Consider the following 22,553-nt stretch of genomic DNA (forward strand, 5'->3'; position numbering starts at 1 on the left):
ACCTGGGTTCACATAGCCTCAGTGTGAACTTCCCGGCTGCGTGGCCTGGGTCTTGGGAAGTGTGTAAAGGAGTGGGTGGGGCCCACAGGGGAGCCCCACCCTCAGCAGGTGCAGGGCCCTGGGCAGGAGGACCCTGGCTGCTATAGGCCTGATTTCCATTTCTTGCCTCTTTCAGGCCCCAAAGATCCTGAAGAGAAGCCCGCGTCGGGTGAGCAGAATTTGGAGGGCAGAGGGGGCGGGTGGCTCCCCCAAAGCGCATGAGGGACACAACCTCGTGATGCAGATGGAGGCAGGCTGGGAGGAGGGTTGGGTATAGGCTGTGGAAACCCAGCCCTGGGCAGGATGAGGCTGGGACCTGGAGGCTGTGGCTGGGCTGGGTGCCCCAACAGGGAGTAGGCTCCCCAGGTGCTGGTCACCACTGCCTGCTGTTTCTCCAGATGTGCAGCAGCAGCTGGTACCACCCCGGTTCCTGGAAAGATTCACCTCCAAAAAAGTGAAGAAAGGCTCCAGCATCACCTTCTCAGTGAAGGTGGAAGGTAGGGTGCTCCTACCTCCCTGCCCCCACCTGGGACCCCCCCCCCCAACTGGGGAGGCTCAGAGCAGGTACCTCCCTGCCCCTCACCGGGGATTCCCTCATCTCCCCGGGAGGCTCAGAGGAGGCCCCTTCCTGCCCCCACCTACGACTCCCCCAGGGAGCTCAGAGGCGACCCCCACCCCTCAGAGGGCCTGTCCGCCTGCCTGCAGGATTCCCGGCCCCAGCTGTGCACTGGCTTCGGGAGGAGGCTGAGCGCGGTGTGCTGTGGATTGGCCGCGACACGCCAGGCTACACAGTGGCCAGCTCTGCCCAGCAGCACAGCCTGGTCCTGCTGGACGTGGGCAGGCCGCACCAGGGCACCTACACTTGCATCGCTACCAATGCTGCCGGCCAGGCCCTCTGCTCTGCCAGCCTGCACGTCTCTGGCTGTGAGTCCCCTCCAGGGTCGGGACCTACTTAGGACACGTCCACCAAGCCCCCAACTTGGAGGCTACAGCCCCTGGTGGGCCAGCTCCCATCCCCGTTCTGCCAGTTGTGCTCAGCTGGCCGGGACCCTCCTAGAAGCCCCCTGCCACCCTTAGTGTTTCCTTCCTGGGCCCTGCTCAATCTTGGGGCTCCCGGGGGACCAGAGCCAAGTCCCCTGGGGCCCCAGATGTCCTGGACCAGGTGTCAACCAGAAGTGGCTCAGGGCTTGGGCCAACATGTGTTGACTCACCTGTTCTCCTGACAGTGCCTAAGGAGACCAGGGTGGCGGAGGAGCATGCTGGGGTGAAGGAGGCTCTCATCTCTACTTTCCTACAAGGGTGAGTGCAGGGAGCAGGCCTAGGAGCAGGGTGTCCCAGCCCTGGGGGTACAGTGCTGTTGTGGGGGAGGGAACCCCATCTAGACTGCAGCCCAAACCTGCCCCGCGAGGGCTCTGTGGCTCGGGCCAGCCCTGGCCTACCCTGTGCCTCAGTGTTCCCATTGTGAAAAGAGGACTTTGCTGAGGCATTCCTCAGGATACCGCTCCCCTTCAGGACCCAAGCCATTTCCACACAGATGTCAGAACCTGTGGGATTCGCTGACCTTGCTGGGCAGAGGAAAGGTACGAGCTGGTTGGGAGCATGTTGTTGCAGGGTGGGGGCCGACATGCCCCTGGCAGGGGTGAGGCCTGGAGGGGCTGCCCCAGGCTGTATGCCCCTAGGAATGCCTGCTCGCCTTCCCCTGGAGGCCTTGTGGCCCTAGGCTCAGGGCTCCCCTCCAGCAGGCCTGGAGGCAGATGGCATCTGAGAGCAGGGTAAGGGTGGTGCAGGACGCATGTGCTGGGCATGTCCTTGTCAGGACCTCCTATTTCCTGGATCCACCCCCCATCCCCAGCAGGGTCTGCCTGCTGACCTTTGGGGTCACCCAGGCAGCTCTCATTTCACCTAGCCCGGCCCTGCAAAGCTCCTTGCAGTGGTGGCCTCACATCTGTGTGCTCCTTGGCACTGCTGGCCGACTGAGCCCAGCACGGGACCTGGAGGGGCTTCCCGGGCATGTGTGGGGGCATGTGTCCAGCTGAGCTGGGTTGTGGACCCCCCGCAGAGCCCACAGCAGTGGAGGCCCGTGGCCACTTGTCCCTGTCTGAGGTGGGCACAGAGGAGTTCCTGCAGAAGCTCACATCCCAGATCACCGAGATTGTGTCGGCCAAGATCACACATGGTGAGGGCACCACAGGCTGTGGAGCGAGGGCGGGGTTTCCCTTGTCCATCCACCCCGGGGACTCATGGGGGGAGCCCTTCCTGGGTGTCACCTGCCCTGCATCCCCTAGCCAAGCTGCAGGTGCCGGGAGGTGACAGCGATGAGGAATCCAAGACGCCTTCCGCATCCCCCTGGCATGGCCGTTCCCGCCCCTCCTCCAGTGTCCAGGAGTCGTCCTCAGAGTCAGAGGATGGAGACTCACGAGGCGAGGTGCTCTGCCAGCAGGGGTGGGCAGGTCACAGGGGGTGTGAGGTAGGGTGGAGGGCACACATCTGGGTGGCACCCCTGAGGCTGTGCCTTGGCCCTCTGGCGTGACCTCTCTACCACCCCCCTGATGGGATTCCCATCAGGAGAGATGTGTTGAGCCTGTTCTGGAACTCTATGGAATCTCAGGATGGCTTTTCCCACCACTTAATGCGAGGCACCCTGTAGCCTCTGGGGTCCTTAGGGGCTGGGGTGCCTTGGGAAGCCTGGGTGGCCACCTGCCCTGGTCCCGCCCCTCTGGGGTCCTTAGGGGCTGGGGGAGGGCTATAGGCCAGGCTGGCACCCCTGGGGTCTGACTCAGCATCATCTCTCCAGATCTTTGATATCTACGTGGTCACGGCTGACTACTTGCCCCTGGGGGCAGAGCAGGATGCCCTCTCACTGCGGGAGGGCCAGTACGTGGAGGTGCTAGACTCGGCCCACCCCCTGCGCTGGCTCGTGCGCACCAAACCCACCAAATCCAGCCCCTCTCGGCAAGGCTGGGTGTCCCCTGCTTACCTGGACAGGCGGCTTAAGGTACTGGACGGCTGGGGTGGGGCCTGGGATTGTCGTCCCCCGTGAGGACAGGAGCCCGACTCCCACAGGGTGGGGCCAGAGCCTAGGCCACACTCCCATTTTCTCACCAGCTGTCACCCGAGTGGGGGCCCACCGAGGCCCCCGAGTTCCCGGGGGAGGCCGTGTCTGAGGATGAATACAAGACAAGGCTGAGGTGAGGGTCCAGCAGGCGGGGATGTGAGCGGCTTTGTGGTGGTGAGGTGGACTTGGGACTGCTCTCTCCCTACTTCACCGGGCTTGCTTTGACAGTGGGTGGCAAGCTGCGTGGCAGGGGGAGGCCGAGTACCCCCTTCAATGCTCCTGGATCCCCCTCGCCCTGTCCCCTCCCAGCTCCATCATCCAGGACCTGCTGAGCTCTGAGCAGACCTTTGTGGGTAAGCTGCAGTTCCTGCAGAGCCACCACGTGCAGCACCTGGACCGCTGCCCTCACGTGCCCACGGCTGTGGCCAGCCAGAAGGCGGTCATCTTCCGCAACGTGCAGGACATCTGCCGCTTCCACAGCAGGTGGGTGGGCAGGCGGGCGTGTCCTCAAGGGTGCACAAATGTGCCAGGCACTCGTGTACAGTGTGAGTAGTGCACAGCTGAGAGTGATGCCTGCACACACGTGCAGATACACGCCATACAGAGGTACACACATGCCCACATACATGCATATGTGAGAGAACTTTGCTGACTTGATTTACTCTTCAGTGCACCACACTCCTGTATGAGGACACAAATGGGAACACCCATGGAAGCCCCTGCAGTATACTTACCTGCCGCCAACACATGTACATGAGAACACTCTGGAAACTTACCCATACACATGACAGGCACACTCTCCTACGTGCAGGCCTGCATTCACATGCACACTCTTATATGTGTTTATCTACGTTCCTAACATCAAATAAATATGTAATCTTTTATCTTATTTTGCTCAATAAAATTGTTCAGAAGATCAAAAGTGGTAAAAACAATATAAAATTTAACATTTTAATACTGATGTACACTGTTTTACTTAACACTTTGGGGAGCAACTGCCTCTGACTTGAAGAAAACACTTTTTTTATGCTAATGTAATCTGTTTTTTGTAATGGCATGAGCAAATAAAGGGATGCTTGTTAAAAAATATATATGTGGCACACATACCTGCTCACGCACAGCTGCATGAACATGAACTTCCTTGCCTGCCTACACAGCACACATGCACACAGACATGCATGCCTCATGCCCCACGCCTGCAGCCCCCACAGCCCAGCATACTCATTCCCGAGCAGCCCAGCTGTGGGCAGCAGGCTGTTGCCTCCCAAACCCGAGGGCTCGCCTCCCTGTGACTACCCTGCCCTCCACCATAGCTTCCAGCGGGAGCTGCAGAGCTGTGACACGGATGACGATGTGGCCATGTGCTTCATCAAGAATCAGGCGGCCTTCGAGCAGTACCTGGCATTCCTGGTGGGCCGAGTACAGGCTGAGTCAGCAGTGGTCAGCCCGGCTGTGCAGGAGTTCTACAAGGTACCCCCACCTGGGCCCCTGCAGCCCTGTGCTCACCTTCAGGTGGTGACACAGTGGGGCCGGGGTATGGCTGGCCTGGGGACAGGGGCAGTGAGTGTGTGCGCGCGTGCACCCCGATGCCCCCGCCCTCCAGCACCCCCCCTCTGGTGACACTGGTCATCTGGGGAGCCTTGTGTGTCCCCAACCCCGGCCTGCGGTTCTCACAGAAATACACAGAAGAGGTGCTGTCGGCTGCAGACCCCTCGCAGCCGCCCCCACCACCCCTGCAGCACTTTCTGGAACAGCCCGTGGAGCGGGTCCAGCAGTACCAGGCCCTGCTCAAGGTAGGGGGTGCATTGCTTGGGCCACCCTCCCCGACCCTCCCCTGCACCACCGGGGCCTGACGCCATGTCCCCCAGGAGCTGATCCGCAACAAGGCAAGGAACGCGCAGAACTGTGCGCTGCTGGAGCAGGCGTACGCTGTGGTGTCGGCCCTGCCGCAGCGCGCTGAAAACCAGCTGCACCTGTCACTCATGGAGAACTACCCGGGCACCCTGGAGGCACTGGGCGAGCCCATCCGTCAGGTCTGGGATGCAGGACACGGCCTGTCGCCTGGGCAGGGCTCCTTGGCGGCCGGGCACCGGGCTCACCACTTGCGCGTGCTCCCCCAGGGCCACTTCATCGTGTGGGAGGGGGCACCGGGCGCACGGATGCCCTGGAAGGGCCACCACCGGCACGTCTTCCTGTTCCGCCATCACCTGCTGGTCTGTAAGCCCCGCAGGGATTCCCGCACCGACACTTTCAGCTACGTCTTCCGGAACATGATGAAGGTCTGCGGGCGCCTGCGGAGCCAGGGCAAGGGGGGTGGGGTGGAGGCTGCAGGGCAGGGGGGTGCGGGCGGGGAAGGGGGTACTGCACAGGGGTGGCGGGTAGGGCAGGGGGCTGGTGGGCAGGTGGGGACCCCAGGGCGAGGGCTGAGGCCTGCTTCCAGGCAGTCAGCCTGTGTTCCGCCCCTACAGCTGAGCAGCATCGACCTCAACGACCAGGTGGAGGGTGATGACCGTGCCTTTGAGGTGTGGCACGAGCGGGAGGACTCCGTGCGGAAGTACGTGCTGCAGGCGCGGACAGTCATCACCAAGAGCTCCTGGGTGAAGGAGATCTGCGGCCTACAGCAGCGCCTGGCCCTGCCTGTGTGGCGTGAGTGCACATGGCCCCTGGCCCCGGGGACACAGGACACACTCCATCTGGGGCACAGTCAGCTCAGCCTGCTGGCAGCCTGAGCGGGGGAGTGGGGCTGACCCCGACTTGAGCATAGGGGAGCCTCGGGAATCATACAGGGGCCCCCCAGTGCAGGATGGGCCACCCAGTACAGGACAGGGGTGTCTCGGGCACAGGACAGGGTCCCCCACCCTGTACAGGGCCCCCCAGCACGGGACAGGGGCCCCACCCAGCACAGGACAGGGGCCACCCAGTACAGGACAGGGTCCCCAGTATAGGACAGGGCCCTCCACCCAGTACAGGACAGGGGCCTACCCAGCACAGGACAGGGGCCTACCCAGCACAGGACAGGGGCCTCCACCCAGTACAGGACAGGGGCCCCCCAGCACAGGACAGCGGCCCCCAATACAGGATAGGGGCCTCCACCCAGCACAGGACAGGCCCCACCCCTGGCACAGCACAGCCCCCCACCCCCACCACAGCGCAGGAGCCCAGACAGTGTTAGGGACAGAAGGGGCCACCTGGAGGGAAGGTCGTTACGGGTAGTGTCCATAACAACCACACCCTGGGATGGAGGGCTTGCCAGGGACGTACCAAGGACATGGGGCCCCGCTGTCCTTCCCCAACCCCCCAAGAGCTCAGGGCCTGTGTATGTGTGCCCAGACCCACCAGATTTCGAGGAGGAGCTGGCGGACTGCACAGCTGAGCTGGGTGAGACGGTGAAGCTGGCCTGCCGCGTGACGGGCACCCCAAAGCCCATCGTCAGCTGGTACAAAGGTCCGCAGGCCCAGGCTAGCAAGAACCGGGAGGAAATCAGGCCTGGGCAGGGTGGGGATGGCGGGAGGAGGGAGGAGGATCTGGGCGGGGCCTGGGCAGCCAGGGAGGGGGGTGTGGAGCGGGGTGGGGGGCGGGGGCAGGGGTGGGCACGGCAGGGCACAGGGCCCAGGCCTCCTGTCCAGTAGTCCCTGCTAACTCAGTCGGCCGAGCCCGGTGTGCTGGTGGAGGTGGGGGGACAGAGGCTCAGGGTGTGCTCCCGAGATTCAGATGCAGTGACCTGCCCTTGCTGCCCAAGGGTGCTGGCATCCAGGGGTCCAGGGGAGGAGACAGGTGACAACCTGTAGGACAGAGCAGTGGCAGGACATGGGCAGGGGTGCGGCCAGCCCGAGAGATAGGGCAGATGGAGGGCAGGGGCTGATACCCTGCAGCCACCTCTCTGCAGGACGTTTGGCAGCTCGGGACAGGAAGCCAGGTGGCCAGGAGAGGGGACGGTGGATGCTGATGTGGGCCCTGCGCCGGGCTCTCAGGTTGGCTCGGGGCATGATGGGAGCCACAAAGTCTGGGGGTCCCAGGTCACCCCTGCCCTGACACGTTCCAGCCAGGGCATCCCAAACGGCACATGTCAGGGTCCCCTGACATGCTCCAAGGCAACAGTCCCCTCTTTGCTTGCGGGGAACCTGGCTCACATCATGAGTGATGCAGGTGCGGGGCATCCACTGGCCTCAGGGGCCGAGCAAGGCTGCCCAGGAAGCTGGGCCACCTGTCAGAACGCCCCAACACCCCCCCTTGCCGCTGCCTCCTCGAGCCTGTCACCACACTGTGGATGCCACCTTGGAGCCCAGAGCCCGCCTGATGGGCACCCACAGCTCCCCGAGGGGGTCTGCAGCTAGGCCTGCACACACAGCAGCTGCACCTCCCTCCGAGGGGGTCCCTTGCACTCCTCGCCGGCCGTCCTGCGCACTGCCCATCAGGGTTGGCACCCAGCGTGGGCTCTGGCATTGGCTGGGCACCAGCTGACCTCAGGCATGCTCAGAGCAAAGCGTGTCAACCAGGGCACTGTCCAGGGATCTTTGAACCAGATTCTCAGTACCCAGACACAGTCTCCTGCCCTGTTTCCCATTGTCTTCACGCAGCAAAGGGGAGTGGGGTTCACTGTCCAGCAGGCACCATGGTGTGGTCAGCGTGTGTGCTGCCAACGCCCAGGGGCCCACTCAGGTCCTCTCACAGGACCACGGGGTCTCTGCTTATTTACCTCCTTTCTCTTCTGGAATACCGCATCCTTGAGGGCATCCCTTCCACGTCCCCAATGTGTGAAGGATCTGCGGTGTTTCCCCACTTACAAACCAACAAGCCGGCCAGATACAGACAGAAACCAAGACCCTGGGGCTGGGGAGAGGTGGGTGGTTGCGGTGAGAGAGGCATGTTCCAGCCCCACATTTCAGGGCCCGGTGTTAAATGCAGACAGGGGGCTGCCCACAGGAGAGAACACGGGTTTTGGGGGAGGCTGAGCTTCTGTGGGGCTGTGGGCACACCTGCCGGTGCTCTCCCCAGATGGGAAAGAGCAGGGTCACCTGACATAAAGCATCCTGACATGAGTCAGGATGCTGCTCGTGGGCTGTTATGACTTCAACGGCAGCCTCGTTGGGCAGGTACAGGGCTGCTGGAAGGCGGTCAGCCATGGAGCTGCAGGTATTGGTGGAGGATGGGGGCCTACCCAGTGAAAGAACACATCTCCCCACCCCCTCCCCCGCCCCATCCAGGAGGGAATCGTGCTATGGCCTGAGGTGTTTGACAGGGCGGTGATGAGGGACACAGGCAGTGTCTCAGCTTGTCTGTAGGGGTAGGGGGTGGGCGGGGAGTCCTGGAATCAGTGGCCAGGTTATTGAGGGTCTGTGTGTCCTCTGTGGGGTCAGGTCCCTTTTCCTGGCTCTTGCCTCTAGCTCTGAGCTACTTTTCCGAGGCCACACAGCAGGCACAGCAGGCACAAGAGATCGGGGAAGGACACAGGACTGTGGGTCAGCATGGCCAGCCAGGTGCCCTGCCAGGGGTTTGTGCTCCAGCCCACTGCCCCGGGACCATGAGCCCCAGACAGTCCAGCCTCCTGTCCCCAGCAGGGTCCCCTCCATGACGGCCCTGCCTTCCTTTCCAGATGGAAAGCCAGTGGAGGTGGATCCACACCACATCCTCATTGAAGACCCTGATGGCTCATGTGCCCTCATTCTGGACAACCTGACTGGAGTGGACTCTGGCCAGTACATGTGCTTTGCGGCCAGTGCTTCTGGCAATGCCAGCACACTGGGCAAAATCCTGGTGCAAGGTGAGTCTGGGGAGGGAGACTGGTATGAGGCATCCAGACCCCCATCCACCTAGGTGGCACCATGGGGGGTGCAGGCCTGCAGGTGGGCCGCCTCAGGAGTCTGGGACAATTGCTGGTGGGTGTAGGGTCACACCCCACCATGGTGTCTCTGTATGTCTTTCCCTTACCTACCCTGTGGCCCCACAGTACCCCCACGGTTTGTGAAAAAGGTCCGGGCAGTGCCTTTTGTGGAGGGAGAGGACGCTCAGGTCACCTGCACCATCGAAGGTGCCCCACACCCGCAGATCAGGTGGGCTGGGCAGCTGGAGCCTGGGGGCATGGGAGGGAAGGTAGGTGGCATGCTCAATACATTGGGGGCGGGCTGGACACTAAACGTGGGCCTTTCTGATGAGAAGGGGCCTCTTGGGGCTGGGCAGGTTCTGAACATGGCTCCTGCCGCAGAGAGGGCATCACCTGCTGGATGGCGGGTGAGTGGCGGGCTTCAGGAGAGTGTGGGCTCTGTGTGGATGCCCAGAATTGCAAGGTGGGTGAGAAGAGGGTCTCAGTGGGGAAGCTGGGGTGGCTCTGCCTCACACCCAGGTTTGGCTGCAGGTGGTACAAGGACGGGGCTCTGCTGACGCCTAGCAGCAAATACCGAACCCTGAGCGAGCCCCGCAGCGGTCTGCTGGTGCTGGAGATCCTGGCGGCCAGCAAGGAGGACCTGGGCCATTATGAGTGTGAGGTGAGGTAGGCGGGCACAGGAATGGTTGGGGGACCATCACTCAGTGTCCCCGATGAGGGAGGGGCCCCCAGCCCATCATCATCCAGTGTCCCCCATGAGGGAGGGGCCCCAGCCCACTGTCACCCTGATGAGGGAGGAGCCCCCAGCCCATCACCAAGTGTACATGTAAGGGGACAGGGACCTGAGTGGGAGCCCTAGGTGGCATCCTGTCTTCTTCCCAAGCCATCTGCCCACCTGCAGGGCCAGTTGTGGTCTGTGGAAGGTACGTGCAGGCTGTGACTCTTCCTGGCTGCCATCTTCTCCGATGTGGCTGCTCCTGTGTGGCCTCCTGTCCCTAGTAACATGTAGGCTGAGGCTAGACCAGTAGCCTGGGTTGGGCCAGGTGGGTCCTGCCCCCCATGCAGCTCCTGGGGAGGCACATGGACCTGAGCCAGTCAGATCCACACTGATTCAATCACCACTGGCCATACATGCAATTTGAGTTGAAATCAAGTTAACTGTAGGTAAAGATTCGGTTCCGTTTCCAGTGCTCGGGTGTGGCAACAGCCACCATGCCATACTGTGCAGATAGTGTCCGCACCACCTAAGAAACCCCTAGGCCTCTCTTCTTTTTTTTTTTTTAAATTTTTTTTTTATTTATTTATGATAGTCACACAGAGAGAGAGAGAGGCAGAGACACAGGCAGAGGGAGAAGCAGGCTCCATGCACCGGGAGCCTGACGTGGGATTCGATCCTGGGTCTCCAGGATCGCGCCCTGGGCCAAAGGCAGGCACCAAACCGCTGCGCCACCCAGGGATCCCTAGGCCTCTCTTCTGTGGCAGGCTCTGTGGCTCTGGGACACAGCCACAGAGGGCCCCCCATACTAGAGATGGCCTGGATGGTCCCAAGGGAGCCCCAGGCTCTAAGTGGGCTCCTGCCATCCGTCCTGCAGTTGGTGAACCAGCTGGGCTCTGTGAGGGGCGGGGCAGAGCTGTGCGTGCAGAGCCCTGTTGTTCGGGCCCGGGAACAGCTTCACAGGGAGCAGCTTGCAGCCGTGGAAGGTAAGTGCCGCTGTGGGGCCAAGTTGGGGGGAAACCACCAGCCTTTCCAACCAGGGTGTGCTTCCTGGAGGAGGGACAGTGAGGGCTGAGGAAGAGTCTGTCTGGGAGAGAAAGGGATGCAGAGACTATGAGGCAGGGGCTGGTTCCAGCCCCATCCTGGGCAGCATGAGGTGAACCTTGAGCCCAGAGTTCCAGCCAGGTTAGACGGCAGCCCTGGGTGGGGGCCTGCATCTTGCCCACCACCCCTGGGGCAGTAATGAGTGTGTAGAAAGGCCAGGCTGGGCCTGGCAGGCTGCAGGGCAGTGGACCCTAGGGAGGACAGCTCTGAGCAAAGCGTGCTGAGTGCAGTGCATCACCTGCTGGTCCCTGTGTGGCTCCAGGAGATGGAGTGATGGCAGGGGTCCTGGTACCTCCACACTGGGTTGGGCCATCATGGAAGCAAACAGAATGCTGTGGCTACACTTCTCAAGCCTGGCCTGTGGGGGTGTCTGGGCTCCTTGAGGGGAGATGTGCTCCTGCGTGGGAGGTGAAGGGTGGGCAGCAGGATGCCTCATGCCTCCACTCACCTCTGAGTCCAGGGTCCCAGCTGGGCCTAGCATCAGAATGGCCAGGATGGGAAGGAGGACAATTGGCATGTGTCCTGGGCCTGCTCAGGCAGAGAACACCTTATGGTGCTTGCAGGGCAGGCTGCAGCCTCAGGGACAGCTTCTCCCAGTGTGAGTTGCTCCACCTAGAAGAAGCTGTGCCTCCTGTCCCTAGCGACATGAAGGCTGATGCTAGATCAACAGCTGGTGGAGCTGCAGCTCTCATGGTGGATGGGCTGGAAGATATATCCTCCCAGGTGGCTTCTGTGATGCCTTGGGCTAATGGATCCAGTCCCTCCTGGGGCCCAGTAACCAGGAGCCTCTATCTGAGGACCCTCCCAGAGTCAGCCTACCTGGCATTTGAAACTCGACCTCACAGCCTTTGATGCCTTCCACAGCCCTCACAGAGTGGGCAGGGGTCCATGTTCCTGCCCCTCAGAGGGCCTAGTGGTGTCTGCAGGGACCTGTGCTTTCTGCCATATGGCATCTTATGTTGGGGAGCAAGGACTTCAGCACTCCTTCTTGGGCTGGTGACAAGTGTGTCCTACAGAGGCATTCACTTCATGGTCATGATGGGTCACTTTCTGTCATCATCTCATGGCTCTGGAGTCTGGAAGAGGGGCAGCCCTCTTAATACCAGAAACATGGCACCTCACATCCGAGAAGGCCAGTCCTCACAGACCCAGTGGTTGGAGCCCGCCATGTCCTGCTTCTTAACCCTATCCTGCTGCTTCATCTTTAACCTGGTGGCTCTGCAGCCAAGACAGCCCTAGCCAGCCTTGTAGGGTGGGTGCTGCCCCCTCGCTTTTGGAACTGCATTGGGCTGGAAGCCCTGCTTCGCACAGCTGCACCCCTCCAATGGCTGCCAGTATTCACTGGAGCTTAGAGCCTGTCAGGTGGCAGGTCAGGTCAGGAATAAAGGTACCAGCAATGTAGCAGCCAGAACGGGACCCCAACAGGGGAGTGTCCTCCCATCACTCTGCACACAGGGTCTGGCCTGCAGGTGGCAAACAGGTTGGTTCTTTCCGGTCCAACTTAAAGCACAAGGCATTTTGGCTGGATCCCATTCTCTCTCCCAGTGGGTTTCCCCTCTCCAGGAGGCAGCGGGCACAAACACACATACATACATATGTGTATGTACACACACGTATGTATGTGCACACACATGCACACACATACACAAGTAAATGAGGCTCCCAAAGGCCATACAAATATAGCTGGTCTATTTAACTCACATGTACCCAATTGGACACAAGATTAATATATTCTTGGTCATCTAAGGGAAATTCTTCCTCTGCGTGGCACTGCACCAAAGCCTAAAATCCCACACACCGGAAGCCAGGGTGCTGTGTGCTGCAGGCTGTGCCACTTGACTTTGCTGAGCATCCCACTCAGCTTTGTCCCCAGAATGACAAGAGGGACTGTTGAGATCTGAGGGTACTGGTATCTGGTGGACTATCTGCTGCCCAGCAGGGTGTGGCTAGGAGGAGCACCTCTCTTTCAAGTGTGGCCCTGCCCAGAAGCTACAGAGGAAGAGGCCTCAAGATGGGTGGGAATAGGTGTGGCCTGGTCCCAAGCGAGTCCTCTCCCTGGAACTCAGGTCCTCTATCTGCTGACTCCAGGGAGGTGGGAAGTTAGGACAATCAAGGCTGTTGAGTTTATGGGCAGCATCTATGAGGACACCTAGGTTTCCCTACTCACTTGGAACTCAGGACCCTGTCATGGTGTCTCTGGTTGCTCTTGATGGGATTTCCATAGCCTCATGAGACAAAGCTCAGACATGCCATCTCTAGTACTACAGAGCCCCTTTCCCCTGGAGAGGTGCCCTTGGTCTTCAGGATTTTTTATAAAACAGGCACCAGCCATCCCAGTCTAAGTTTGGCTCCCATAGTTCTTTCCATACCCTGCCACCCTCCCCCTAGCCTTCAGTTTCTGTCTGAGAAGTGGGACGTTAGGTTTAACAGAATCACAGGGCTCCCTGGGCACATGGGCTGATGGAAGAGCTGGGATTTCTGCGTGAGCAGCCCAGGTGGGGCCCCTACTCTTGCTGCACTCCCTACAAGACCCTCATTCCCTCACGTGGGACATACTGATGTCACATTCACTCATCTCCCAGCCACTCAGAGCAGACATGTTAAAGATGACAGAACTGAGTTCCCAACCCATAACAGGCAAGGTGAGGCATGACGTGGACACAGTGCTCCAAAGCCGAGCAAGTTACTACACTGCCATGCCACTCAAATGGCTCAGCCACCAAGCACTGGCTGATCTGTAACTCTCGCTATTCCAACTGTTTTCTTTGTAGTCACTGAGCAGGAGACTAAAGTCCCCAAGAAAACCGTCATCATGTAAGTGCAGGCGTGTTCCTACCGTTCCTTCTGACTGTAGTGCCCCCTGCATGCCCACTAACCCACATGGACCTTGCCTGTGTGGCCCAGCCACCTGCTTGTCTGACTACCTGCTCACATGGCCTTTGCTCACCATGCAGACTGCCAGCACCTTGCAGATGCCTCTGAAGGGGCTCACTGTTCCCTGAGTCCTTGGCTACCTTCACATTTCACAGCTCTCTCTTCTAGGGCCTCCATGTCTCCAGTGCCTCCACAAGGTAGACTTGCTCTGTGTACTTGGCAACGGCTCACTCAGGCCTTGGGCCCAGATCACATCAGTTAGTTTGGAGCAGGAACTGAACTGCTTCCCACAGTGGGCTAGAGGGAACATTCTACCCCTCAAAACCCAAAGATCTAGGGCATTTTTGTCCCACAAACTTTCTCTTGTGTTGGGAATATTATATCTTAATTATGCTCGCTACAAAAGCAGTCACTAGGCACACGTGGCTGAGAACTTAAAGTGTATCGAGAGCCACTGAAGAATTCTGGATTTTTAAAATTATCTTTAACTTGCATTTAATTAAAATAGTGTAACCTTGATAGGCAGCACTTAAAGGCCTCCAGGCCCAACCCTAGCATTGGGAGATGGGGAACTGAAATTCAGGGAAGAGGAGGCTTGTTCAGGGTGGTTCATGATGGAAAGCCAGCGGGTACCCCATTTCCCCGGTGCCACGCCCACCATCCCCTCATTCGGTGCCTTCAAGGCTGAGGTTGTGGCTAATTAAGTAACTGGAGAGGCCTGGAACTGAGTAAGCCCACAGAAGGTAGAGTTGGTTTTGTCCTTGATCCAGTGGGAAGTGTGTGCAGCTGGAGATCGTGGAAAAGCTTGCAAAAGGCAGGAGACCAGAAAGACTGGTCTAAGATCAGATGACTGGGAAGCTCCAGTTGGTCCTCATGGACCTGTGATCTCCTAAAGGGGCCTGTAGTTGGCCAAGTTTTGGAGAACCCTATCAGCCGATATTTGGTCAGATCCTGGGTTAACCCTTCCACCCCTCCCTCCCTCTTCCCCCAAGGCACACTGTGGCCCAAAGTACATAGGGCAGTAGTAAGCCTTCCTGGAGGTGTACGCCTGTGCCAGAGCTTTACACAAATTAACCCTGCATTTCGTCCATGAAGGGAACATTTCTATTATTTACATCTTACAGATGACAAAATGGAAAACAGACAGGGCCAGGCTGTCCCATCAGTAAAACTTCAGAAAGGACTCGCACCTGGGACAGCTGGGCTAGGGGACTCAAGAGGCACCCTGAACCCCAGTCTGACTGTCATGCCTTGGCGAATGTCAGAGGCATGAGGCCAGCAGATGGGCCTGGCCCAGGTTCCCCTGATGTTTGGGCAAGCTCTCACTCAGGGACAAGCCTAGTGCTCCTGAGCCTGGGCATGAGGCTGGAAGGCAGTCTCGTGATTTTGAATAGGCCACACATCCAAGCCTCAGTGTTCCCATTAGTTAGGTGGGGTGTAGCATTTCCTCCTTACCAGGTGAGGGCTGAGAGGGAAGGTCTGTAACTGCCGTGCACCCCAAGGGGTAGCACACGCCTCTGAGCCTATCCTTGGGTGAACCTGCTCCCGGTTGGAGCCCTGAGTTGGGCAGACGCTGAATGAGAGGGAGAGAGAGAGCATGAGCCTGCCTTAGTCCTAGCAGGCAGCTGGTGACAACATTGAACTTTCACCATATGTATGCCTGAGCCTAAGAGAAAATGCAGGTTCCAGGGCTCAGGAGAGTTGTGAGTTCCCCAGGGTCTGTGTGTTACTCAGCACTACTCTGCTCCCTGATACCACCTAATACTCATTTTACCCACAGCGCCCAGCAAGGTCAGGGGCACTGGGTGGCAGAGGAGTGCCAGGGCTGACTGGTGGGATTCTGAATCTTGGCCCCGGGCAAGTATCTGGCCTTCTCAGCCTCATGGTCCACACTTGCAGAAGCTTAGGTCCATCCCCCGAGGCTGCTACAAAGTCCCTGGCCAGTGCCTGATGCTCGCCCACATGCCACTTGCCTTGAGTTCTGCCTCCCCTTCTCCTTCCTGCCCACTTGCATTTGGGGGAAGGGATCCAGAAAGAGGAAGTACCTGTTTGACATCATACAGCCCATGATAGCCAAGCCATGCCCGGAGCCAGGTGTTCTTGCTGGGCTGTCACACCCGCAAGGCTCTGACAACCCTCCTGGATGTGCACCTGTGCCCATGGCATCAGCTGCCAACATTTCTCCAACTGAGGACCACTGAGGCTCCTGTCCTCTAAGAACTCCCTGGAGCAACCCCTCATGATACAAAGCACAAAGCACTCATGGGACAGATGAGGAAAGCCACATGGCTATGTTCCTGTGTCCCAGTCCATTAGCTCGGCAAGGAGCATTAGCAGCTCCAAAATCAGATGGCCATAAATGGAGAGACTGGCACATGGAGACTTGTGACCCAGACATGGTCTGGGGTTTGGAGGTGCCTTGTGATGTGACATGGGCCTCCACTGATGCCTCAACTCTTGTTTTGAGACCTGCAGAGTAGAGCCTAATGTTGGCCAGATGAGGTTTTGTGCTTTGTTTCTTTGGTTCCAGAGGTTGGGCTCAAGCACATATGTAGAAATTTGTTCACTCAGTGTCACCATTTGCTTGCTACACTAACCTGATCACCCATGTGGCTGCTGTATGTGCTGATGGCATGGGCACTGGGCGAAGCTGTAGGTCTCTGCACAGATTTCCTCTTGGCCCTCTCCCTGCAGAGAGGAAACCATCACCACCGTGGTGAAGAGCCCTCGTGGCCGGCGCCGGTCCCCCAACAAGTCTCCCTCTCGCTCACCTTCCCGCCACACTGCCAGCCCACCTAAGCCAGGCCAGGCAGCCCCTGAGCTGCTGTACTCACTGAGGGCTGGCCAGCCTCGTAGGCCTGAGGTGGAGCCAGGCTGGAGGCCCACCGTACCCACGCTGTATGTGACAGAGCCTGAGTCCCACACGCCAATCCCACCCCAGGGCACGAGGCCCCAGCCCAAGTGGGTAGAAGTTGAAGAGACCATTGAAGTCAGGGTGAAGAAGACAGGCTCCAGAGGTACATCCCCTGCCAGAGAGGCACCTGACAGCTCGGCAGGGCTTCTCTTCACACTGCCTGGTGGGACCCCCATAGGAGACCCCAATGCAAACAACTCCAACAATAACCTACTGGCCCAGGAGCCCCAGGCTTGGGGCAGAGCCACAGTCAGCACTGGAGAGCCCCTCATCTTCTGCATGGACACTGGGCCAGAGGAGACCCCGGGGCCATCCCTTCTTGAGGTGGCTGAAGAGGAAGCCCCCCTGGAGAAAGTGGAGGGAGGAGGTGCCCTCCCAACCGAGGAGCCCCTGGGCACCAATGGCCTTTGGGGCCATGACCCCAAGATCCTCACCCACGACGGCCGAGTGCTGACGCTGGCTGACCTGGAGGATTATGTGCCCCGGGAGGGGGAGACCTTCGGCTGCTGTGGCCCTGTGCCTAGCACTTCTGACGACCCACCCTGCGAAGTGTCCGTGCTCCAGAGAGAGATCAGTGAACCCACTGTGGGGCAGCCTGTCCTGCTCAACGTGGGGCATCTCCTTGGCCCTCGAAACCCACCCAGTTTTTTCAGTCACCGAGAGGCATCTCCCTTGGGGCCTCAGGTGCTCAGCCCTGCAGGAGTCTCTTTCTCTATGCAGGAGGCCCAGGCTGGGGGTGCTGCATCCTGGAAGCCATCTTTCTGCATCCAGGTCCAGAGGTCTGCAGACAGTGGCCAGAGCAGCTTCAAAACGGAGGTTTCCACCCAGACAGTCAGCTTTGGGACAGTGGGTGAGACAGTCACCCTGCACATCCGCCCAGATGGGGACAAGGCCCCTGGCCCCTCCGAGGGCTGAGGCTGTGAGCAGCAGGTGCTTGGCTGTGGGCCCTTTGGCTGCATGGAGGAAGCCAGCGCTCTGTGGACATGTGTGCTCTGATCCTCCCTCCAAATCTCCAATAACTCAGGGCTGGAGCCTGCCCACCCCTTCCACTCCAGGCACTTCCTACTTCATGGGGTCTGATCCAGCTGAAGACACTGCACACAGACTGGGAATCTCAGAAAGTACAGAAGCCACCTAAGAGTGCAGGCCAGAGGGACTCTTGGACCGCAGCTCTGGGCTCAGGGCACTAGACACAGGTCAGGGACTCTGCATCTGTCCTGCCATGTTTACGAGGCCGGGCTGCCAGTTGGGTCCCTTCTGCTCCAGGCTGGGGACCCAGTCTTCCTCTCAGTGGGGACTTCCCGGCCACATCTTCACCATGAACATTTCTCTCGGCCTCCAGGAGGCCTGTGTGGGGCCCAGCCCTCTCTGCAGGGTGGACCAGGGTCCGTGTATGGGAAGCGACCCATCGGTTACCCCCAATGATAATAAACTGGTTCCCTGTACTGCCTCTGCTTTCTTGATTCTCTGGTGGCTCCGGCGACTTGTGGGGAGTGCTGTCCAGGCCTTGTCCTGGAGACCAACCAATGGCAGCCCTGAGTCAGCCCCTGGCATCAGCCTGTAGGTTCTGGCCCATTCTGGGGTCCCTGGGTGGAGGTGTGACAGCTTGCCAATTTAGATTGCTCACATGGGTGCATATACTGTGACCAGGACAGCACATAGTGGTCACTCCCAGCCTGCTGGGGGTTAAGCAGGTCTTCCTGCCCCCTGTGCAGTGGGGGTTGTCGGCGAGGTTGATAGGGAAGGTGTGATGTGTCATGGGTCTGCCGATGTCCTTGGACTGGGTAAGGACAAGACGGGTGCTCTAGGGCCATGGGGGGCAAACAGCAGCCTGCACAGCTGCCTCTCTGGCCTGGAAGGCGCAATGATATGGAAAATCAGCAAGAGAAAGGGTCTAGGACAGGGGAGAGTTCCAGGCAGGGGGACCTACTGGGAATGGAGTGGTGGGCATTCATGGGCATGTGAAGCTGTGGTTTGGCTACATGCACACTGGTCTCCAGCTGGAGGAGGAAAATGTGCTGGGAAGTGGGGAGCAGGGGGCAAACACATGGGACAGTCTGAGAGTCCCCTAAGGGGGCTGTGTGGGAGGCTGTGGTAGGAGCCAGTGATGGTGCAGTGGCCTGGGTGGGGTTAGGCTGCAGGTGCCAGGCAGGGAGCAGGGGCTGCCCTGGGAGGGCAGGAAGGAGCGCCTGGTCCCTGACAGCATCAGGCTGTCCCCAGACTTCCCTACAGTGTGGGGCTGGGCCCACCTTGGCCTGGGTGGCCCAGTACCCTGGGGTCTGGAGTGGGCCGTGGGGTGGGAGAAGTGAGGGCATGAACTGAGCCTGAGGGGCCAGCCAGGACAGGGGGCAAGTATTCAGGTTCACCTGTCCCCAAAGAAGCCCACATGCTCCCAGAGGTCCTGAACTCCGCTGCCTTGAGTGGGTGGGTGGGGCAGGCAGGTGGGAAGGGCAGCCTCTGAGGACTGGCACAAAATTTCTGGAGCCCTCTCCTGGGGCCCAGGTCACACCTCACCCCTACACGCTGACCTGCCTCTCCCACAGACGCTGCTGTCTCTCCTCCTGCCCTGGAGCCAGCAGACCAGGAGATCACGTCTGTCCCAAGGATGCTGGTGTGCCCCGAGGCTCCAGGACCCTCCACAGGGGACCATGCCAGCCCTGGCCCTAGAGGGCCACCCAAAGCCCAGGAGTCTGGCCCCCAACTCTTAGGCATGGAGGCTGCAGATTCATCTGGTGAGGGGAGGAAGGAGGAGAGGGAGGAGTAGATCCCTCATGACCCCCACCCCACAGATGCTCCCTCCAGGGATGTAGCCCTTCAGGCCCCTCCCCCAGAAGCTGCTACATGTCAGCATGGCCCTTGTCTGGGTGGCCAGCAGGGGAAGCCTCAGGGCTGGTGGCCCAAGTTAGGAGCTAGGACCTCGGAGCTCTGCAGGGAGGTCTGGAGCCCTGGGTTTTAGGGGTGCATGTTCCCTGTCTCTTCTGACCTAGAGGGCCCTGCACCCCTGAAGTCCCTGCTCTGCCTCGTGCTCCCACCCTCTGGGACTGGAGGATGACACGGGGCGCATTGTGGGGGGCAGTCCCAGCTGCATCCCAAGCTCTCTCTCACTAAGCCCCTTGTCTTGGACCAGTTGAGCCGCAGAAGATTCCACAGCCTCTCCCCAAGGAGGACCAGGAGCGGGACTTGGGGGACCATGCTGAGGGCCAGGAATGCACTGTGCCCATCCGGTAACCTCCCTGGCGTGCTGGGTGGGGGCAGTTCATGAAGGGACACCCCAGGGGCAGGGCAGGGAGAAGAGGCTGCCCTGGGATGTTGGTGGAGCCCTCTCCTTGCACAGGGCTGGGTCCCCTCTCTGGACATCCCCTCCCAGAAAGTCCACTGGGGTCCAGGGAGGGGGAGGCAGGGACCCCCATCTTAGGGTGAGGCTTGGCTGCCCACACTCCAGAGGTGCAGGAGGAGGGCAGACAGCTCACCCAGCTCCACCACCACAGGATGGAGGGTGCAGCCTGGCTGGGGGCAGGTGCAGGGGAGCTATGGGACATCCACAGCCACGTGTTCATGGAGACCACACATCGGACATACGTGTACCAGGCCAGCGACACGGGTGCCACAAGTAGGTGGGGACTTAGCAGGATACACGTGTGCTCCCCATGCTCTGGACTGGGCAGACACTTGTGCAGAGGAACCTGCAAGGCCACCTGGCATGTCCCAGCCTTGCTGTGATGGGGGCCTCACTGCCCTGTTCCCTGCATTCCCTAGGAGGGGCCTCTCTGGGGAGGGTGAGAACGCTCCTTTGGGGGCGCCCACAATAGTGAATTGGGTGTGGATGCCCCCTTCCCCAGCAGGGTTTAGCATGCTCTGGACAGCTAAGGTCTCTAAGCAGGACAGACAGAGGTTAGATGGACTCTCAGGGGCCTTGGCAGAGTCAGGAGAAGGCTGTCCTCACTGGGGGAGGCAGATGAGCTCTTGCTCTGGGGAGTATCCCAGGGCCTGGCTGCTTGCCTGGGGTGTCAGGACAGGCCCAGGGGCAAGACTCACCCACCAGGGGGTCTCTGGCTGCAAGCTCCAGCTTGATGATTCAATGCTGGGCTTGCGCACCGCCAGGTCCCCCCTCACAGGCTCCCTCCTGCACCCCAGGATCCCCGTCCATGCAGGTCACCATCGAGGATGTGCAGGCACAGAAGGGCAGCACAGCCCAGTTCCAGGCAGTCATTGATGGCAACCCGCAGCCCACAGTAACCTGGTACCGGGTAGGGACAGGCGCCACCTTGGGTGCTGGGAGTCGGGAGTGTGTGGCGTTCCCCCCCCCCGCAGTAAGGCAGTACCTGGGGGACGGAACAGGCCACCTTGCAGGGGCCCCCAGGTCGGGCTGATGGCCCCGCCCACCCGTCTGTGCCCCCAGGACAACTCCCAGCTGGTGGATGGCACCCGGCTCAGCCAGCAGCGGGAAGGCACCACCTACTCCCTGGTGCTGAGGGACGTGACACACAGTGATGCGGGTGTCTACACGTGCCTGGCCCGCAACGCGGGTGGACAGGTGCTGTGTAAAGCGGAGCTGGTGGTCCATGGGGGTGAGTCTCAGTGCCTCGCTGGCACGGGGGCGGGAGGGTGTGTACGTCGCCTCCCACAGGCTCCAGCACCGGGATGCTACGGGGGGCGAAGTGGACGTGCTCACCCACACTGCCCGCTCCTTGGCTGCAGGAGACAGCGAACCCGACTCTGAGAAGCAGAGCTACCGAAGGAAACTGCACTCTTTCTACGAGGTCAAGGAGGAAATTGGAAGGTACAGCCCGCGAGCCGGCGCCGAGCCGCTGCCCCGCCTCCCTGGGTCCCCGCCCCCCGCCCCGCCTCCTGAGCCCCGACGGCCGGGAACTCCGCCCCACTCCTCCTCTCCTCCGCCCGACACGCCCCCCACGCCCTGTGCCCGCCCATCGTGGCCCCCTCCGCGCAGGGGCGTGTTCGGCTTCGTGAAGAGAGCGCAGCACAAGGGAAGCCAGATGTCCTGCGCAGCCAAGTTCATCCCGCTGCGGAGCAGGACACGCACCCAGGCCTACCGCGAGCGGGACATCCTGGCCACGCTGAGCCACCCGCTGGTAACAGGGCTGCTGGACCAGTTTGAGACCCGGAAGACCCTGATCCTTGTCTTGGAGCTGTATCCTGCCCTCAGCCTAAGGGAGGGTAGGCAGGGTCCCAGGGCCCTGCGGGGCCTGCTGTTTTGGGGTCCCTGGACGCAGCACCGTCCTCGTAGCTCGCGGGGCCAGGGACCGGGGATTAGGGCTGTGTCCACGGAGCTGTGTCCGCAGGGTCCAGGACGTGTTTTCACCGGGCCCCTGCCATGCTTCACGGGGCTTCACCAGCTAGGTGGGTGCCCCCAGCGTCCATGTGGAGAGGGCCCTCGGCTGCCCACCTGAGCTCCAGGGAGGGACTCCAGGGAGGGACACATGCGCACTGCTCGCTCCCCCCCCCCCTTTTCTGCTGCGGGGGGGTGGCCCCCCCAGCCCCCCTCCTGGGGACCCTGTCCCTCCCACTCTCCTCAACCTCCTCCCCAACATGGCCCCATCCCCACCCCAGGTGAGACTGGCTAAAGATGTGTGGGGCTGGGTGGGTTCCAGACTCCGGAGCTTTTCTTGACCTGAGCCAGGTGCTCGTCGGAGGAGCTGCTGGACCGTCTGTTCAAGAAGAGTGTGGTGACCGAGGCGGAGGTGACTGCCTGCCTGCTGTCCCCCTGCCCACACAGGCCCCGCCCCCAGGCTCTCCAGCCCAGAGAACTTCTGGGGCTCCCCAGGCCTCACAGGGTGTGGCAACTCCTCGTAGAGCTCTCCCAGCCCTCCCATGCACCCCTCCCCCCCAACACTGATTCCTTGCCTGGCCAGTGTGCCATCCTAGCCTGCTCCTGAGGCACCCCGTCCTGCTTTGGTCAGGCTGATCCATTTCCAGGCTGGAGGAGTCCTCTGGCCTTGATGTGCATGGGGTCTGGGAAGCTTTACACATGACCTGCCCCATGGCACCATCCCAAGCTCAGATGGTGAGGGAA

General features: G+C 60.4%; 1 protein-coding gene across 9 annotated transcripts in view; it reads left to right on the forward strand.

The window, feature by feature from the left end:
- OBSCN (obscurin, cytoskeletal calmodulin and titin-interacting RhoGEF) overlaps nucleotides 1-22,553 on the forward strand; it is a 134,103-nt gene that overhangs the window by 102,980 nt on the left and 8,570 nt on the right. For 3 of the 9 annotated variants that reach the window (XM_072784698.1, XM_072784694.1, XM_072784697.1), the window contains 28 exons: nucleotides 176-208; nucleotides 438-536; nucleotides 745-963; nucleotides 1,266-1,338; nucleotides 1,552-1,619; nucleotides 2,099-2,215; nucleotides 2,325-2,464; nucleotides 2,834-3,034; nucleotides 3,145-3,227; nucleotides 3,404-3,577; nucleotides 4,408-4,564; nucleotides 4,771-4,887; nucleotides 4,963-5,127; nucleotides 5,215-5,373; nucleotides 5,563-5,740; nucleotides 6,425-6,538; nucleotides 8,688-8,855; nucleotides 9,042-9,144; nucleotides 9,447-9,576; nucleotides 10,508-10,616; nucleotides 19,066-19,254; nucleotides 19,650-19,746; nucleotides 20,011-20,132; nucleotides 20,624-20,769; nucleotides 20,922-21,090; nucleotides 21,221-21,302; nucleotides 21,471-21,671; nucleotides 22,161-22,221. In XM_072784698.1, coding sequence (XP_072640799.1) covers nucleotides 176-208; nucleotides 438-536; nucleotides 745-963; nucleotides 1,266-1,338; nucleotides 1,552-1,619; nucleotides 2,099-2,215; nucleotides 2,325-2,464; nucleotides 2,834-3,034; nucleotides 3,145-3,227; nucleotides 3,404-3,577; nucleotides 4,408-4,564; nucleotides 4,771-4,887; nucleotides 4,963-5,127; nucleotides 5,215-5,373; nucleotides 5,563-5,740; nucleotides 6,425-6,538; nucleotides 8,688-8,855; nucleotides 9,042-9,144; nucleotides 9,447-9,576; nucleotides 10,508-10,616; nucleotides 19,066-19,254; nucleotides 19,650-19,746; nucleotides 20,011-20,132; nucleotides 20,624-20,769; nucleotides 20,922-21,090; nucleotides 21,221-21,302; nucleotides 21,471-21,671; nucleotides 22,161-22,221 — 3,674 coding nt within the window. Of the gene's footprint in view, nucleotides 1-175; nucleotides 209-437; nucleotides 537-744; nucleotides 964-1,265; nucleotides 1,339-1,551; nucleotides 1,620-2,098; nucleotides 2,216-2,324; nucleotides 2,465-2,833; nucleotides 3,035-3,144; nucleotides 3,228-3,403; nucleotides 3,578-4,407; nucleotides 4,565-4,770; nucleotides 4,888-4,962; nucleotides 5,128-5,214; nucleotides 5,374-5,562; nucleotides 5,741-6,424; nucleotides 6,539-8,687; nucleotides 8,856-9,041; nucleotides 9,145-9,446; nucleotides 9,577-10,507; nucleotides 10,617-13,505; nucleotides 13,549-16,302; nucleotides 17,968-19,065; nucleotides 19,255-19,649; nucleotides 19,747-20,010; nucleotides 20,133-20,623; nucleotides 20,770-20,921; nucleotides 21,091-21,220; nucleotides 21,303-21,470; nucleotides 21,672-22,160; nucleotides 22,222-22,553 lie in introns of those variants that run through there. The other 6 variants (XM_072784695.1, XM_072784701.1, XM_072784699.1 and 3 more) reach the window with 4 other exon arrangements.

This window comes from Canis lupus, chromosome 18 (genome assembly GCF_048164855.1).
Source record: "Canis lupus baileyi chromosome 18, mCanLup2.hap1, whole genome shotgun sequence".
NCBI classification, from domain to species: domain Eukaryota; kingdom Metazoa; phylum Chordata; class Mammalia; order Carnivora; family Canidae; genus Canis; species Canis lupus.